The 19,915-nt window shown below is 39.3% G+C and overlaps 2 protein-coding genes across 2 annotated transcripts in view; one reads left to right on the forward strand and one right to left on the reverse strand.

Moving 5' to 3' along the window:
• Positions 1–39: 39 nt before the first annotated feature.
• Positions 40–1,829, forward strand: LOC107072052 (phospholipase A1). Its single transcript, XM_015331633.2, has 7 exons — positions 40–167; positions 235–319; positions 395–557; positions 629–756; positions 819–1,138; positions 1,236–1,332; positions 1,437–1,829. The coding sequence occupies exons 1-7, from the start codon at positions 50–52 to the stop codon at positions 1,489–1,491; spliced, it is 966 nt and encodes a 321-aa protein (XP_015187119.2). The 5' UTR covers positions 40–49; the 3' UTR covers positions 1,492–1,829.
• A 795-nt stretch (positions 1,830–2,624) lies between these two features.
• ptc (protein patched) overlaps positions 2,625–19,915 on the reverse strand; it is a 21,689-nt gene continuing 4,398 nt past the window's right edge. Inside the window, 11 exon segments of the mRNA XM_015331767.2 lie at positions 2,625–4,192; positions 4,307–4,430; positions 4,639–4,926; positions 4,928–5,128; positions 5,221–7,062; positions 7,152–7,559; positions 8,917–9,130; positions 9,217–9,314; positions 9,775–9,844; positions 10,149–10,338; positions 16,283–16,475. Of these exon segments, the coding sequence (XP_015187253.2) occupies positions 4,050–4,192; positions 4,307–4,430; positions 4,639–4,926; positions 4,928–5,128; positions 5,221–7,062; positions 7,152–7,559; positions 8,917–9,130; positions 9,217–9,314; positions 9,775–9,844; positions 10,149–10,338; positions 16,283–16,475 (3,771 nt within the window). The 3' untranslated portion in view covers positions 2,625–4,049.

Here is a 19,915-nt window from a genome sequence, read left to right on the forward strand (position 1 = left end):
AATAATATATAAATAGAAGTAGAATTATTTTTCCTGGCAGTATTTTTAAATGAAGATCAGTGCATTTCCGTATGTACGGAAGAGATCTAAATTAAAAAAGATGAATTTAAAATACTTCATATTGTTAATATGTTTTGTACAAGTGTTACATTATTGCAACGCAGCTGGTAAATTATCTTCCATTTGAAAAGTTACATAGATGTTGTACTTAATAAAGATAGATCATTTTCGTAGGTAATTCATCGTTCGTAGAATCGGGAAGGTTGATTCCAAAATGTAAATTTAGCATTGACAATGTAGGATTTATTTTATACACAAGGTAAATTATATATATCAAAAATCATGACAAATTTGTATTAACAAAGACAACCTATCAACTAATTTTATACTTTAGGGAAAATCCAAAAGGCGTTTATGTCAAGGAAAAGAATTTAACGAGCTACGATCCATTTAATAAAGCTCGACTATCGCGTCCAGTTATATTTATTATACATGGTTTCCTTTCAGCTCCAAATGATACAATTTTGAAAAATTTGGCTAAAGCTTTAATAGAAAAAGTAAGAATGTCTAAATGTAAGAATGTATACAAAGTTCTTAGTTACTAAGAACAAATATCAATTATTTTCAGAATGATTTTCTTGTACTTTCGCTCGATTGGAAAAAGGGTGCTTGCGATGGTGGACTTTCGCCTCTCGATTACGTTGCTTATCCCAAAGCCGTTGAAAATACTCGTAGCGCTGGCAAATATGTTGCTGAGTAAGTAGCAACAATTCTATTCTTTAATATTATGTATATATATGTTTGATTGCTTTGGACAGATTTACCAAGATGTTGGTAGAGAAATATAAAGTATCGATGTCAAATATACGAATAATTGGACACAGTTTGGGCGCACACGTTTCTGGTTTTGCTGGAAAATACGTTCAAAAGATTCATTTAGGAAAGTACAGTGAAATTATTGGGCTTGATCCAGCTGGACCTCTCTTTAGATGGAACAAATGTCCGAATAGAATTTGTGAAACGGACGCAGAATATGTTCAAATTTTACACACATCAAAATTAAAAGGAACTACGACACGACTCGGTACCATTGATTTTTATATAAATTATGGAAGAGATCAGCCTGGATGTGGTATTTGTACGTGTAACAAATGACTATTATAATATTTATTAATTATTTTCAAACAATGAAATTAAAATAATATAAAAGTCGATGAATTTTTACCTTATGTTAGTAAACGAATCTTGTTCTCATGCAAGAGCCGTGGAATACTTTACTGAGTGTGTAAAACATCAATGTTGTTTAATTGGAACGCCCTGGAATAATTATTGGCAAGTATTATTGATTCTGTAATAGAAAGCAAGTAAAATGATCGTTATTATACTGTTCATTTTTAAATAATAAATGTTGAAAACATTTCTTTTTTTTTTTTTAGGATTGTAAAGCCTTTTTCGCAGTGTACAAAAAAACTTGCGTATGCGTTGGTTTAAATGCAAAGAAATATGCAAGTAGAGGATCATTTTATGTACCAGTTGAAGCCAATCCTCCCTATTGCCATACTGAGGGTTTGAAGCTTGAATTATAACAAGATAATTACTATTAAATTCAAATATATGTGATAACGAGTATAAATAAATAAATAAATAAATGATATCAATGAAAAGAAATAAATAATAACATTAATCTATTATTTTCTTTGGATACATTTTGGATTTCATTTGACATACATATTTTAAAATTCGTATATGTAGAAAAAAAAAATGAAAAAATGAAGTGATTTCGGATTAAAAATAAGATAAATAAATAAATGATTGAAACATTGAAAAAATGTATTTCCTCTTTTGTTATATTTCAATATAGAAAATGATATATTTTGGAGAATTTATTTGAAAGATATTTGCAAGATTATATTTGTATGCTCATGCATACAGATTTACTTATCGTTAAATGTGCATATACTGTTTTGTTTGTTGTAAATATATAATTATAAACAATGACAATGGTAAATGTACAGTGATAATCGTTAAAAAAAGAAAAAAGAAAAAAGAAAAAAGAAAAAAAGAAAAACTTTATCCTCAAGGTATCCTTGAAAGACAAGGAAAATGCCAACGAAGATAGAATAAAAACAATAAATTATTTCGTTATCTCCGATTTTATGTACACAAAATAATTAAGAAACATACACTTAAGTATATATATATATATATATATCTTTTTTTTATGTTTAATACATCCAAATAATTGCATTGCGTAATATATAACTTTTGTTTGAAGTATGTAATAATCGTTAGATTGAATGATATAATATCACGCATAATTAAAATTACATTGATTACTTTTCGGCAATTTTGGAAAAATGAATTTTGTCGCGATTATAAGGCTGATTTCCTTAAGTAAAGTATGATATTTACGCATATAGCACTTATAGTCGTTCTGCATACAAATTTATCCCATATTGTACATACTCCGATGAGTAATTAATTAGAATGTCACCTATAGGAATTAGTTATATTATAATATATTACAGCTTTTTACATTAAAAGGTATGAATAAAATAAAAATACTTATTGTATATATATATATAATTAATTTAAGTTTTAAATTTATATAAAAATATATAGAGACTGATATAAATAATTATGTATTTTTACAATTTATAATAATGTGAAGTAGACATTGTACAAAGTATATCTTTTTAAATATTACTGATATTAAAGATAAAAGATAAAAGATAAAAAGAGAGAGGGAGAGAGACAGACAGACGACAGACAGACAGACAGACAGACAGACAGGCAGACAGACAGGCAGACAGACAGGCAGACAGACAGACAGACAGTCAGACAATATAAAATAAATAATAAATAGTTTTCAATATCCCATAACGCTCATGTCACATACACTCAGCACATTAACGTCATCATATAATAAATAATTAAATTGTTCAATTTTATTTTTTTCTTGAGATTTGTAGAAAATAAATGATCGATCAAAGTTTAACATTAAAATCATTTCTGTCATGATCGTATAAAAATGCTTATGCTCTTAATAATAATACATAGTTATTATTTACCAATTGTTACTAACTAGTTGCTTACAAAAAATATGCATTATATATTTTCAACTGTAATGGTTGCGCATAAAGTACGGAGATGGTGGTGGTACACGAGGTGTTCAATAAAATACTGAAAATTGTACCATGTTTGTTTTTACAAAATACGACGGTGCATGCATCTATTATAAAGGCAGTAAAAGATTCATCGACTTTGTATATATATTTGAGTTTTTACTATTATAATATACATATCGTATATCGTCCAAGAAATTTCAGTCCATGTGACATATAAAATAAAGAAGAAATTGACAATAAACATCTTTGCTTGTATAAATAAATTCATTCTATATTCATCGTATAATATTAATTGTACTTCCTAGTGTCCTTGCATGCATGTGAACATTGCACTCACGCACAATGATATTTTTATAAGAAAAATTACGGCAAATTAAAAAGTAGAGAACAGGTAATTTTTAAAAAGTCTTATTAATGTACATTCGTTCTACATAAGAGACACATTCATTCCGACGTTATTCGTTGAATAAATCTACAAATATTTCCTACCAAAATATTCTTTGTCTTAATAATTATTATAGAATGAATGTACCCTCTTTTTATTCAATAAAGCAGGTCTTCCTATAAGAAACAAAAATGCTGTACATTAAGAACAAAAGTCTACTGTACTCTAAATGAGTTATATATATATATATATATATATATAAATGCACTCATGAAAACATCTATATACAATGTACGTGATTACTGCATATTACAACAAGCAATTATGGATAGTGAATTAGTTTACCGTTCGTTCATTTACTATAATACTTTCTGTGCTTGAAGAAAATATAAAGAAATAATAATAATAATAATAATAATAATAATAATAATAATAATAAAAAGGTATAGTCAAAAGTCTATTCTAGTCAGCCTTCTGTATGTTCCCGCTTTGTATGGTATTTTAGCAGCATTTGCTGATCTTCTTGACGTTTGTTATTAGTGTTTGTTCGGATTAGGGTCAAAATCCGGTTCAGTATTGGAACCGGAAGACTCGCTTGTATTAACGTTCGCACTGCAGCGTGAGCTCCTTCGGTTGCTGGTGCTCGAGTGCTGGCATTTTTCACTACGATCCATTCCACCTACAATAATTTTCAATTCTAATTAAAATCTTTCCTTCGATATTAAGACATTAATTTCTCCCTCTGTTCCTCGCACACAACACAAAAAAGAAAACTATCGGAATAAATACTTACTGGTTAGTGGGGTATGAACTTCCACCTTTATATTAGCTGTGGCAGTAACCTTTGTCGTGATGTGAGAAGTCGATGGCACAGGAGATGTTCGACTAGATCCGCTTGTGTCTGATCCGCTACAATTCTGTTAGTCAAACAAAAGCAAAACACACTTGTTAAGCATGCTCTATCGGGTTGTCGAAAAGTTGTGTTAAGCAATTTTTTCATGGCTTTCAAAAAACATTCATACTACGACGCGAAGCAATAATCACAATATTTTCAGAGAGTTTGGAACTTAATCAAATATTAATGAATATTCAAATAAATGGCGAATTTATTTCTAAGAAACATACCTGATTACCACAAGTCGACATCGTTTCGACTTTTAATTCGGGTTGAACGATAATGCACGATTCTTGCGTACTGTGCCACGAATTAGGTTCTTCGGTGATGGTCGTTAACGATGGCTCCGCGTGAAGTCTCGCGTTATCGATTTTATGAGATCTTCTGGGTGGCGGTGGTGGTTTGGATCTTCTAATGATCGGAGAAGCCGGTGGTGTTGGCGTAGATATGCGATCAGGATGATCGTTCGGTACGATCTCGGCCGAAGGACCGATCAAAGACAATAAGATTGGAAAAAAAGAAGAGTCCATTGACAAGGCCGATTCCAATCAAAGAGAGAAGTACCATGAAGAAATATCGTACAATGAATTCAAAGTCCGAAAAAGCTAACATGATTACTGCCAATAGGGTTGTGAAGGCTCCATGAATAACGGGAGCGTACATGTGTTCCAAGGCCAAACGTACTCTCCTATCTCTACTGCCAACGCTCGTGACAAAACTCTAAAATTAAAGGAACGAGAAAGGCAATGAGAAAGCTAATAAATAATTTGTTTTATGTTAGTATATTATTTAAATACAATACTAGTACTTACCAAACAAATATGGACGGTAAAATGTACGGCTATGCCGACGCTGACAACGAGGAGGACGGCAGGAACGGCGCTCAATTTAATTTCGCAAAGTCCCATAAGTCCAAACAGTTGTAAAACCACACCGGCGAGAGCAGTTCCCACTAAAAGTGCAGCCCATATGTTCAGAAGAAGTATACCGACAACGATAATACTGGCCCCAAGTGCAGCAAGTAATGCTATAACTAAACAACTTCTCAAATCCATATATTGTTCCCAGAATAGGAAAGGTATTCCCGATGGAAAATTGGGTAGGCCACGTTCTTCAAATTTTCTGCACAATTTCCTTACGCTTCCTATCAATTCCGTAATCTCTTGAGTGTCGGTAAGTTTGTGAAGATAAAAGGGCATTTGTGCATATGTCAGAGGCATACTCTTCGGTATTTTTAATTCGTGATCGTTGGTATAGATCCATTGTCTTGGTTCCGGCCTAAGATTGGCCTGAGAAGCACCGTAAACCAAAGCATCGTTGGAAGCCCAAGCGCTTAAATAATTATAAAAAGCGCGCGGATGAATGATGCCGTCGGAATCGACGAGTCTTACTTGCGTGATCAACGTTTTATCAATCGGATTATCTACGTGGCCCGTTTGCACGAGCAACTTGTAGGCAAGAATTGCCTCGTCACTCGCATTTTTGTACCACCTTTCTTGCGTGATACAACCATTCTTGTAATCCTTGTCGAAGGCATTTTGCAATCCCTTCAGCCAATCTCTGAAGAGGCTAAGCCAGAATTCCGGTAAACCTCCATTGTCGTTCTTAATGACATTCTTTATTCTCATAAAAGAATCGTGATACTCGTATAAGAGTTTTTGGTTATTTGGATATTCGAAATCCCGGCCAGTGACCGCGTACATGTTATAAAATCCAAAGTGTTTGGCTTGAGCAGCGAGGAAGGCATGCTCGTTGGAATTTTGTGGAACCAAATCGGTAAGTTCCAAGCCGTCGCTCACCCTCATCGCTTGCCAAATGCTACCAGCGAATACAATGGCTAGGACGAACATGCCGAAAACTTTAGTCGTTGGTTTCGTCACGAACGGTGCATAAGTTTTAGTAGCAAATCTTGTCAAAGAGAAACTGAAACAATCGTCCTGATTGCATCCGGTCAAGGATTCTTCCTCGGTACAATGTTTGTCAAAGTCGACATCTATGATGTTACCGCCTACCCACGATTCGTTTTGAGCATTTTGAGAGGTCAAGATTTGCGTGCAAGTTTCTCGCCTCTCCGGTGGTATAGCTCTCGCCACGGTTTGTTTAGCCATCCCATTACTTCTTCTACCGGAACATTTATTTTTGCTATTTTTCGCTGGCAAACAACAACACAAGATATCCGATCGACCGGATCTGCGTCTTCTTAGATCTAAACTGACCATCGCGGGAAATACGAGTAACATGGCAGCAAGATTGAAGAGAAGCAAAATTCCGGCTTGAAGACAAAATACTCGAAGTGCGGGGATCGGTATCAAGGCCGCTGCAAAGAAGGCCGAGACGTTGCTCAAGCCGGTCAAGAGAACAGAGAGACCCGTTCTCTTGAGAACGACTCCGGTCTGTTCTCCGCTCGGCACCTCATTCACCGATAACTCTGCATATGTGTGCGTTAATAGGAACATATCGTGAACGCCGAGACCCAGCGCTAGAAACGGGACTATTTGCGTGGTGACTGCATTAAAGGGGATCCCAAGTAGGGCACAAAATCCTAAACCAGCGGCAACCGTTGCACCGACCAACATCACGCCAGCTATTCCTACGCCAGACTGAGAACGTACCGGATCTTTCCAACGTAATAATGCTATACCTGCGTACAAAACCTGTAACAAGATACACGTTCAATGTATTCCAATATATTTCCCATAGTTCTACATAGAAATTAAAATAATCATATTATAATATAACTCACCATCATAGTGCAACCAATGGAAATTTTCATAACAGAAACTTCGCTGTATTTTCCAAGTATGTCGTTCATCGTCGTCGAGCTGAAGGCATACAAATTGTAGGACGACGTATTGTTCTCTTCCAAATATTTCTTCACTTTATTACTGAATTCTCTTTGCCACGTTTCTAGGACCTGAGCAGCCTTCTCTTGTGACCAATCCATATGATGTACCTTGTAGGTATTAGCCAAAAAATCGTATAGCTCTCGTTCGCCCATCAATTGAACGACCGTTTGCAAAGCTGCTGCTCGAGTTAGGTGACCAGTCTTGTTGTGTTTGGCACCTCCGACGACTAATTCCTCGGGCCAATGCATATATTTCGCAGCGAATCCGTAACAACCGCCGGTAAGTTCGACTCCTATGTCTGGTTCCTGCAACAAAACGTGTCCTACATCTAAAATCTCTAGGAAAATCGAGGGCGTCAACGCATAGCGGGAAATGCGACCGGATATTATTGCGTCGGCATACCAAACGAAGCTTGCTTGGGAGAACCTTTTTAACCATTAAATGTAATTATCTCAAGTACGGATGTGCTGATGTGTACTATGAAAATAAAAAGTATTTGACCACACCGTTTCTTTCTCAGATCGGACGGTATAATAAATCTAAGCTTTCGATTATGCGAAATTAATTGACCGCGCGCGTCCCGTATCTTTTCCCTTTTTACTCTCTCGATCTTGCCAGCATATGCTGCTAATTACTGATAAATAGTATATCCGACAACTTTGTTTTAAGAAAGATATTGAATTCTAATCGTTGACCATTATTACTGTCTAGGGAAAAAAAAATGAAATGAAGGAAATTCAATGGATAGGCACATGCATAACACATGTGCAGGATACGGAGGAGCAACGACGAGTAATTTAACGATAGCGAAACGATCGGGTACGGTACGGGTCCGTCGTACGACCACCAGGGTAGCGCAATAATGACGCACATCTCTCGATTTTATTATTTTAATGCTCGTAGCGGCGCTACCCACACGACTCGCATACTCATCGCTGATTTCGCATGGAAATCATTTCATTCACGGCGCGCACCCATCGGTCTCCTCTTCCTGGCTTATTCGAATCTACGATGTATGTATGTATGTATGTATGTATGTATGTATGTATGTATGTATACGAGACTTTGTGATTCTTTGAAAACGACCAATATCATTTAACCCGAATAAAATTCATTCAAAAATAAAATATATATTTTATAATTATTCAATTTATTTAGTGAAACATGTAGATGCATGAATAAAAAAATTATCTATTTCGTTCGTACCGTACGCGGGGCCAATATCTGTAGACGTTCAATTAAATATTCATTATTTCGTTTCGTTTTCTCTTTCTCTTTCTCTCTTTCTCTCTCTATATCCTCCCTCCGTTTGTAATAGTCTACATCATGAAGAGGATCCGCATAAGATACCCACCCGCGCAATATCAAAGCGAGTCGGAGGCGCATTTTCCTCTCTCTCTTTCTCTCTCTCACTCTCTGGTGAACGTGCACGCAAACGATTGCCACTGTAGTTGAATATTAAACGATCGGCATGACGTTTCTAACAACAAATCTCACGTACATACGAGTTCCTGCGAAGATTTTCAAAGCTTCTAACGTTTAGTCGTTTAAGCGACCCCATTTTCTTCACGTACTCTTTTCTTTTCTTATTTTTCATTGATCTAAGAAATTCATGAGAATTTGTTGTTTGCGCAAGGCACATAAGTGAAATGGTTTTTTTACCTGCTGCGACTTCTTGTTGGGCGCGGTTTCCGGACACTCGGGATCCGTTGGGTCGAGACACGGTTTGCTCTGGTAGGCATTCGTTATCCCAGCCCTCTTCATGTAGTCCTCGAGCGTCTTGAAGGGAAACATGAATTGCATTTTTTTCATTTCGTCCAACATACCGGACGGATTGAGATTGGTCCATTGAACGGGCTTGTTCGTCTTTGCACCACTGTCAAATGAAATGAACGAAAAATATTAGAACATTTAGAAATTAGAAATAGGATGATTTTGTGTCGAATAATTTGAATCGCTTACGGTATTTGAACGTGATGTTCGGGGCCTAACAGTTTGCTTCCTTCCCAAAAGCAATCCAAAGGTGTAATGATCGCGCATGGTATAATACTATCGAAGATCTAAAAAAAAAGACAAAATGCACGGACTTTGTAGAAGATGAGAAGAAGATATTTTTATTACATCCGAGAAATAGAATATACGTGGTACTATATTTCGTAGTAGTAAAAGATATTAGGATGGACCACCTGTGGGTTCTTGGAAACTCTAATAGGATGGTTCGTATACTAGGTCGTTTCTTCGTATACCTCTAGAGATCATCTTCGATATCGAGTTGGAATTATCGTTGGAAAGGAACTATGAAAGGAATCCAACGTGAGATATAAATAAGAAGATTTTCTATTGTTGAAGATTATGCAATAATATTGATCATCGAAAGTGAAGAGAAGGAAGGGGTAGGAAGGGAAGGGGGAGGAAGGGAAGGGGAGGGAGGGAGGCTACATTGAGACGAGTTAGGCTGTGTGAGAGAAGGAAGGCTCGTGCTTACGCGTATACATTTATCGTGGTTGTCATTTGAATTACCTGGTCGATGTAGTGCATGTCGAAGTTGGGTATGCTCGGCGCGTAACACATGTCTTTCAGTCTCCACGTGCTGCAAGCGACACGAAACACATGCATTCATGAATACAAGTTTGCATACTCTTAAAAGGCCACGTACGTGCCGATAAGCGGTAGAAAAAATGGTTCACTCTCGAACTGTTCACCATTGGAACTATTGACAGTGGTTGTTGGTTGAACGCGGTTTTGCGGTTTCTCTCAATTTGTTCGCTTATCGACACGCGAGTGCCCCTTTTTTTCTTCGATATACAAAAGGCAAGGATGGATCAAATGCGTTTATTATTGCGTAACCGCGAATTCGTGCGATAATCGATTAAACTGTTGGAATGAAAACTCACATGTCGTAGAGATGTACGGTGACCTGAGTAGCTGCCTTGAGAATTGCCAAATGTTCTTTCAAAGCGGCAGGATGTAGAATATTTGCCCCGGGATGTTTTGGGGTTTGGATAACGAGCTGATGCGTCGACGGGGCAGCCTCGCCAAGTGCTTCCGAAGCGTACTTTAGTTCTTTTTGCAATCTTCCACCTTCTGAAAAAGTACAACCGGACGACGTCTACTGTATAATAGATGCCAACTAATGTTTTATAATATCTTAAAATAGCTAACATAAAACATATTTTTCTTTGGTTTGAAGTATCAATCTAATTGCAATGGTTCCTTCTTTTTATTCTTTTTATTCTCGAAAGAACGAGCGTTGTTAGAAGATCTATGCATGTACATATGCACCGACGATTCCTCGAAGAGAACCACACATTAGGACACGCGTAGTGTCGTAACGCGTGCGTTCCTTTGACTTTACGAATATATATACCGACAAAAATTCTCCCCGTTGGCAGCGTACCAATAAAAGCTTTCCTCGAAACAGCTATAGAAACTACGACAACGACGACAACGACGACAACGACGACAACGACGACAACGACGATGACGATGTCGTTGAAAATCCAAAAAAGAATAGAAGAAAAATCTTTCGAAAATATCTATTTGTAAAATCTCGCCACTTAGGTAAAAATACATGTGTTTGTATGTGTATGTGTGTGTGTGTGTAGATCGCGAACGACGATTTGTAATTAGTCGGTAACTCCCTTTGGAATTATGAGCCTCCGTCGTAAATCATCGTAAATAGATTTAATAACGTCTTTACGACGAGGATACAAAGTTAACGATCGCGAAGATATTGAAATAGGCTGAGCCGCTTTTAAAAGCTAATCACCAATCAAGCGAGCTCGATCGAGCATCCCTTGATCGTAGTAGTAGTAGTAACGTACGATGATCGTACCCAAGAGATAAATATAATTGCAAGATCGGGGAAAGATCTTTAGTATCTTTCAACTTATCCCCTTGATAATAATGTAAACTGGTATCGAGATACGTAACTCGATATGTACTAATTATTTAATAAGAAAATAAAAAGAAAAGCGTGGAAACGTTTGTCAAACTTATGTCAAATCGTCATTGATGATGCCGAGAGGAATAAAAGAAAATCAATGGATGCGAATCGAATTACTCCAGTAAATAAAATTCCGTTAGCTGGAGAACCGCATCCGGAATATGTGCATATGTATGGACGTACGTACGAACGTACGTACGGATGAAATCGTGTTTCCAGTCTGGCTACTGCAAAATAAAGAAGCAAAGCTCATCGAAAAGGCTTTTCTCCCTCTCTCTCTCTTTCTTTGCTCAGGAGACCGATCGATGGAGTGAAAGATGAAAGGAAGAAGAAAAGAGAAGAGAAGAGAAGAGAAGAGAAGGTGGAAAGAGTAGGAAAAGAGGAAGGAGGAGGTGGAAGAGGCAATTGGAAGATACGCATATAAGACTGAAAGTAATGGACGAAGGGCACGAGGATGACGGCTGACGCGGACTACGTTGAGACCCCACCTAGTCAGATTTCACCGTCAAAAATGCCGACGGCGTATTTGCTCGTTCCGCCACGGCGCAGCCTCCGTAGACCACCCGTGTTGTGCTCGCTTCTCAGTGATTCTCAACTCCTTCCTCAATAATTCTTTCATAATTCCAATTACAAATTTTGTCTATTTATTTTTTATTCTAATCGACAATCAGTGGAAAGAAGAGGGCAGTGATTTATCAACGAGGGCTCTCTGTAATTATTTGCCCGTCTTCGTATTCCAAAAAGGGGGGGATGCTGCTGAAAGAGCAGAAGCAATACACCAAAAGGAAAGATAAAGGATCTTTTGACATTTTGTTTCTTCATGAAATTACATTGTTCGAGTCGATTATTTTCTTGCGAAATATTTTCTCTACGAATCTAATTAAATTAACGAAGAGAGAAGGAAGGAAGGAAAAAATACGAAGAAGACACGTTATAGGAGTAGAAATTGGAAGAGGAAGTGGAGAGGAGAAGGAGGAAAAAAAAACTCGTGCGTTCCCGTACCGAGAATGAACAACCGATATTTAACGATAATTTGATGGTGGCCGCGAGGCGAGGCGAGGCAAGGCGCGGCAGGGCGAGGCGGGTCGAAGGGGGCCGAGGCTTGAATCAACAGAGGAAGGAAGGGCTTACACGAAGATAGAAGAAGAAAGAAAGGAAGGAAAGAACACACGCGTGCTCGGTCAAAAGAAAGAATCGAATAAAGAGAGATGGAGGGAAAAAAAAGAGGATGAAAGCAGGTGCACGCATCGGAGAGATCGACTCGATCTTGGTCAAAGATCTTCCAACAACCCCTGTGTGTTGGTCTTCATTTTGTTTCTTTTTGAACGGTAGCAAACGGTGACGGGGTGGAGCGAAACTCCTTAAATTTCAAACGAGAAGCCACTTAAGACGGACAAGTCGAGACACGACGACCGGTCGAATCGTTAAAGGGATACTTCTGTCCAATTACCGGTTACACGTTAATTTTATAATATTACGAGACGAAAGGCGGATCGATCTCCGGTGTGCTGAACAACAACGAAACATTTTCCACCCTCGAAATCATTGCTTGTCGTGGACAAGGCATTGAAGTCTCCTACTCGCCGGCTTATCGCTATACCGGATATTCTATTAATCGATATGGAGATTTCTATCGACGCAAAACGTACACGCGTCGACAGTTTTATGGTGTGTGAAAATGCCTATAAAGAAGACCACGTGCGTCTCCCCTAAAGAGTTTCCCATATGACGCAACTACTCGTCGAGCGAGCGTAGAAGTCGCGTGACCCTTCCATCTCGTTCTCTTGTTGCTTGTCAGGAAGGTTATTTTTAAGACTTATCCCCCGAATGTCCTGTAATACGAAACCTCGACGAACTATTCAGAAATTCTTTCGATCTAAACGACTCTCGACTTAAAAAAAAAAAAAAGGGGGAAAAAAAGGAAAAAAGAAAACAAGTTTGGCAGAAGGAGAACCCCTGTGTAAGTACGTAGACCGATTCCGGCGGCGTTACCTTGCGCGCGTACCTCACGCTAATTGCCAATTAAACGTCGCGAAGGAAGGCATGCGTTTTCGCGCAACAGCTCTCGATCTTCAACTTTTACTCCCACTCTTCGAAAAATGCTATTAGAGAAAGCTACAATGGAAAAGGAAGCACGCGAAAGGACGTACGATTTCGGGGTTGATGTCCGTCGAAAGAAGGGCAACAAGAGGAGCGCAGAGAGAAAGACGAAGGAAGATCCAGAAAAGGGCTGTTGATTCTACTACTACTACTATTACTACTACGACCGAGCGACCGACCAAGTTTCGGGAGAGCAAGAACACGTGGAAGATACGTGCTCGCGCGCGCACAGAGAACAAGAAAGAAAGAGATGGACTAGGGACTGGGGTAGGGACTGGGGTAGAAACTGGGGTAGGAACTGGGGGATCCGAAGTAGGCTTAGCTCTCTCGGCAGAACTCGGAGACTTGGCTCAGTCGTTGAGGCACGCAGGCCCACCGCTGGTTGGCTGGTTGGGATGGCTTGGCGCACACAGAGAGCACATCGGGCCACCCACCGCGACCATTCACCGGAACCGAGCCCCGTCCAATCTAAGTGGCTCTCATCCGTGTATTCTACCGTCTAGCCTTTCTCAACGAGACCTATTTCTCAGTATACATAACGCATTCCTAACTTCCATTCCTAACGGTACGATTCGCGATATCATCTTTCGAGTTACTTTAACTTTGTCAAAATTCCTTTTGAACGTCGTGAATGAATAAATTTCAAGAAAGTATATCGATTCGATTATAAATTATATAGAGAATGACGATCCTTTTAAAGTAAGCAACGCGTTGGTCGCGTTACACACGTATGCACGAGGAAACACCATTTCAATATGGTTCAAGTAGTTGTAATCGAAATCGCCTACGTGGGAGTAGTATAACAACAGTAGTGAATAAAGAGAAGATGAGATCCTCTGTTTATGCAGCCGTCCGTTCGTTCGTCCGTCCGTCCGTCCGTCCGTCCGTCCGTCGGTCCGTCCGTTCGTTCGTCCATCCGACGGTCGGGACGACCGTTCGTCGGAACAGCAACAACAACAGATTCCTGGTGGGTCTTTGGACGACGCTCTTCTGACTCTCTTATATCCCCGTTGTGGCCTTACATCTATCTCTTTCTTTCCTTTCCTTCATCTTGCTCCTACTACCTCTTTCTTTCTTTCTTTCTTTCTCTTTCTCTCTCTCCCTCTTTTTCTTCTTCTTTCTCTTACTCCAAGGCATGGGGGCCTAATGAAGATGTAAGCAGTCAGCCGGCCCCTCGTGCACGGTCGTGGCTTCGTCCTCTGTCTGTCCTTATCACGCCAAAGCTAAGGCCTCCTTGGCCCTATACAGGTCCTTCCAAGAAGGGTAACACGTTTCCAATACTCCTTTCGGTCTTTTCATTGTTTTCCAAATTGAACTATTTTCATGAAATGTTGTATAATAATAAATGGACATTTGATAGGATGCAAAAATAAACCTAATGTTCTGATCCAAAATAGATTAGCCGTTATCGCTGATAGCTTAGCAAATTACGATTGATTAGCAAAATGAAATGCTTTAAAATTGTCGATTTTCAATTTGTTGGAGACTAAAATTATGATGAAAATGAAAATAGAATAATGTGTAAATTGTAGAAAGGTGGTAATAAGAATTCGTGAAAAATGCTGTATCCGACTGGCGAGTGTTCTTCGAAGGTGAGGGCAAAAGGAGCATGCGTATATTTTCTCTCTTTCTTTATCCACCTACAGAGTAGTATAAGCAGAGCGCCGCCTTCTGTTGCATGCGGATGCGTTCAGGAAGAGCCGAAGAAAATAGACTAGAAAGAAAGAGAAAGGAGAGACACGATATGCCGCGTGTGTGCCATTCACATCTTCTCTTAGTAAAGCAGCAACTTATCGTTCGGTGCGGGTAAATAAAGCCAATCGAGAAAAGATCCAAATAGACGAACGAAACCAAACGAAAACGAGACCTTTTCCTAACATTTATATATTTACCTCTATATATTCTGTGTCGAATTTTACCTTTGTTTTTTTGTTTTGTTATTTTGTTGCAAATGGCGTTGGTAGGACCGCACGTAGCGACGCAAAGCTTCGCGACTCGAATTTACAATCGGCGTTGAGGGAAAAGAGAAAAGGCCGATGTGCTGCTTTGTGTGTGTGTGTGTGCCAGTGAGGTAAGAGCGCTTCGTGATTGCGCCGGCAAAGCGTTGCGAATTCAGGAGAATGCTTTACGCGTTCTGCTCCTGCCATAAACTTAAACGCGTCTAGAGAGAGAGAGAGAGAGAGAGAGAGAACAGTCTTTCACGGCCGATAGAATCATTACGCTTTGTCCCCAGAGGGTAACTAACTTTCTCTCTCCCTTTTTCGAGAGGGACAAAAAAACAAAGTTAGTTTTCGAACGAAACACCACTTCAACATAGGAGAAAAACACTACGCCCGCATATTGGGTAGCTCTCGAGACTCATCAGCTTGCACGTTGTCGTCCCCGTGGTCAGCTTCCGGATATCCGGTACTGATGATCCCTACGCTCTTTCAATTTCTCCTTGATCAAGCCGACTCTCGAGGAACGACACGCATCTCGCATCGTGATCGACACTCATTGCGACGACACTCATTGCGACACCCATCGAAACACCTCTCGCTTAGCTTTTCATTTACATATTTCAACTCCTTTTATTTCTTACCGTGATTCCTTATTAGAGACAACGTTGATTCTTTCGTCAAATAAATTTGTCTTTTTGTCATTTGATGAAACGCACTACGTGTACGGTATCTATCCGCGGTATATAAGCGCTAGCAACGGGTGTTCAAATTAACGTTCGAGCTACAGATAAATATAGAGGGCCACCCAGAGGGTAACTAATGTACCGTGTGGTGGGTGTGCGAGACAAAAACAGAGTCAAGGAATATTTCATTTCGTCTCGGTGGTCTCTCTTATAACTTAGACTCTACTTTTTCATTTTGTTCTGAACCCACACCCCCTAAATTTTTTCTTTCGAGGAAGCTATTTAGTTTTTCATTTATCCTACGGCCGATAATAAAATCAACCGTGTACAATAGTAGTTTAACCGTTGCGAAGACTTACCCTGAACCCAAAGCTGTTCGACCTTGCTGTGTACTTGTACCGACTTTAAAGCGACACAAAAGGTAGCCAAGGCAAGTATGGCAACGAAGAGGACCTTCCCCGCGTGCCTCTGCAGGAAGTAGCCAAGCTGACTCAGCTGGTCCTGCAATCGAGCCCTGATCCATACTACTGACCTCTGTCCTTCCGCCTTGCCCTGAAAAATAAATGGAATTCCGTTAGAGATTAGCGTCGAGTCATCGATTAAAACAATAAGACAAAAATCAAATAAATGTTGGTACAATATTTAGTTGGGAAGTGCGTTAAGGTAGCCAAAGAGGTAGGATGAATTCGCGTCATTTTTTGGTGGAAGTCTTCGGGGAAAAGGAACGCACAAGAAAGGGAGAGGGAGAGGAAGAAGAAGAGGACGGTGAGCGTTTTAAATTGGCCGCGTGGGCTTTGACGATGATAAGTGGCGGGCCGCGCATTATACGTGGCTGTTGTACGTGCAACGGCAGCAGCAACGTTGCTGCTTCCTCGAAAGAAAGACGTATTATTTATTGTATCCCAAAATTAGGTCCCTTATTTGTGACTTAACGACGTAATATCAAAGAACAATTTTAACTGACGATGACAGACAAGTACAAAATGATCACGTCAAATTTGTTTGAAAACTAATCAAGAAGATTAGAAAAAAGAAGAAGAAGAAGAAGAAGAAGAAGAAGAATATACGAGAGCACAGTAGAGTCCTTAGGAGTTACGCCATAAGTCATGAACCATGGAAGGGGATGGAAATAGAGGGTGTTTGATAAAGACAAAAGAGGAAGAGGAGCTCGCAAGCAACATTGCGAGCGGCAACGTTGCGCTGTAGTACCTGGTGGCCGGTCTGACAATGTGCATCGTGGACCACCCGCAACAATGCCTATCTCTACCGGGCCTACGCTGAGAGACGGAGATAGATAGATAAAAAGGGCTCGCGATGGAAAATCTAAATAGGACATGCTCGAATGGAGGGTGCATAAGAATGTTTATAGATTCTTTTTCTATTAGATATTTTGTTGTTGTTTGCCAGATTTTCTTTTGGAACCACGAAGAGATATAATGGCGCATGGGTAAACGAAAATCTGGATTATGCGCGTTTACGTATCTCGGGGCGGTAGCAGCGTGGGTATCGGATAGCAAGGTTTTCCAGCCAATTAACTCGGGTGCCGCGGGCGCATGGGCCCGAGTAACTCTAGACGCATGGACAATCCGCCGTCGACCACATGGCCTCGGGGGATGGGGGGTTGTTGTCGATGAAAATCACTCTCCATCCTTCTTTATTTTCTTCTCTTCCTTATTTCACCTTCTCCTATCCAGATAAGATGCAAATTATCCTCCAAGCTTCTTAATTTAAGTGGAAAATGCCCATCCATCGGTTTCAAGAGATATCATCTTTTTTTTTTTTTTTTTTGTTATCAATATTTATTTCAAGAGAACGATCTTCATTGATTAGCTGCTGCTCGAGTAGTAACCGTTTACTCGAACTCGAACTTGTTGTCTCTTCTAGGGTAGGACACGTGCTACGAGATGACGACGAACGCTACGCCAAGAGATTTCGAATGAAAGTAAGAAAGAAAGAGCCTGGGATACTTAACGAATTTATGTTATTCGTACCTTTAATGTTTTTTATGGCGCGACACAAACTGCGCGGAGAGATAGCAGACAGCATAACAGGATCTTATGTCAACGACGGTGGTCTCCGCGCCACGAGGTTGTAATATGTAGATACTGTCCAGCACGAGAAGCCCCATAAAGCCCGCGGGGACCACTTACGGAAAAAAGAGGGCCTCCTTCCCAACCACTTCTTCTCTTCCCTTCTCTTTTATCCTACTCGCACCACTAATAAGAGAGAAAGAGACCAAACTAGTTGCATTTATATAGTTTATTGACTTCTTCTTTTCGTCGAACGCAATTCGCACGCAAAGTAAGAGAACAATTCTAAATAAATATTTGATCGCTTGAGTTGCAATCGAAAAAAAATATTCATCTATTGGTAGAATATGCTTGAAAGAAAGTCAAATAGAATGAGTGTGTTGCATACTACACGCGACTCCTTGGATAAACGAATAGGTTCTTGCGGTAGGTACGGCTCGAAAGTGTCCGCAAGAAACTCGATCCGCTGGCGCTCTAATCGGCCCAAGAATTCCACGCCGATGTCTATTCGAAAGGAAAACCTAGGATCCCTACCTACTACCCTTATATCGACGCCAACATATCTAAGAATAGGTCTCGTTTATCATTTGCCTTTTTTCTTTCTCCCTTATTGTAATAGGCGAAAAACTTGTTTATTCATCGAAGGTTTGGGCGGCATCTATCCCTTCGTCAAGGATCAAAAGAATTGAGAAAGAGCTCCTCCTTCCTGCACTATCTACCTTTTTTTTTTTTTTTTTGGTCTAATTCGTTGCGGATTTTGGTAAAGGAAGTTAAATACTTCTAATGGCATTTCCTACGAAGGAAACTATGACTTGAAAAATGCCGAAAAAGTTCCAGACGAAGGATGAAGGTTGTACCGGAACGAATAGAGTCATTTCTTCTTAAGAATTTGTGTTGAAAAGTAATAGGGAAAAGTCCTTTCCGTTTTGATGGACATCTCTCTTTTTCTCTTTTTTTTGACTCTATAAAAATGAAAAATGAAAAATGAAAAAAAGTAAATGCAGCTTTTTTCCCTTTTACGTCAAATCAACTTGACATTCTTTATTAGAGAAGCTTGGTTAAAAGGGATGAAAGTAGCTAGATTTTTCTGTCTTCTTTTCAGTTTCATTCTCCTAGTAGGTATTATTAGTGCATAGGAAGCCTCACACGTCGTCGTGTCGGCGCCCTTTAATCTTGGCCGAGAGGGCGCGTCGCGGCGCGGTGCGGTACGGTGCGGTGCGGTGCGGTGCAACATGCGTGAATGGCGAAGATGCTTTAAAGGGATATTTGTCGATTATAAAAATTTATAAATCAGAAATTTAGCAGAAAAATGCATAGAATTCTATCTGAATTGAAATAATAAAAAAAGAAAAAAATGTTGAATGATTCGGTATCATGCACGGGCAAACGTATGTTGTATGCATCATGCTACATCATCGCAAACACGGACGAGAGCATAGGAGTGAACGGTAAGGGGTCGAGGTCAGTGCCTGAAGCAAAGCGCAGCGAACGTAAACAAATTCGAATATCCCCGCCGCTTTTATTCTTCGCTTGGTCAACAACTAAATGTTCTCTTTTCTTTTTTTCTTTCAATTATTTTTCTTTTTTTTTCCCCATATCATAAGATATTATAAGTTAATCACGATTTGAACTAAATTGAGCATTGTTTTTTACAATTATACATTTATGTTACTTGGAATGCAATAATAAATGTTGTTGAACATGAACGATTGATAAAAATGATTAAGAAGACAAACTTGCGAATTACGTTTTAATGTATCATCGAGTTTGGTAAGAACAAAGTCAAAGAGAAAGATAAAGAGAGTAGGAGAGACCAAAGACTGACGTGTTTTTGGCTCGGCACGCGTGTACGAGAAAAAGAGAGAAAAAGAGAGAAAAAGGGAGAAAAAGAGAGAGAGAGAGAAAGAAGGAGAGAAGGCCAGTGCCCGTAACTGACTGACTCATCTGCGATGAACGCGAGTC

The sequence above is a fragment of the Polistes dominula genome, unplaced genomic scaffold (genome assembly GCF_049000335.1).
Source record: "Polistes dominula isolate Pdom_NZ unplaced genomic scaffold, Pdom_raw_medaka contig_73, whole genome shotgun sequence".
Taxonomy (NCBI): domain Eukaryota; kingdom Metazoa; phylum Arthropoda; class Insecta; order Hymenoptera; family Vespidae; genus Polistes; species Polistes dominula.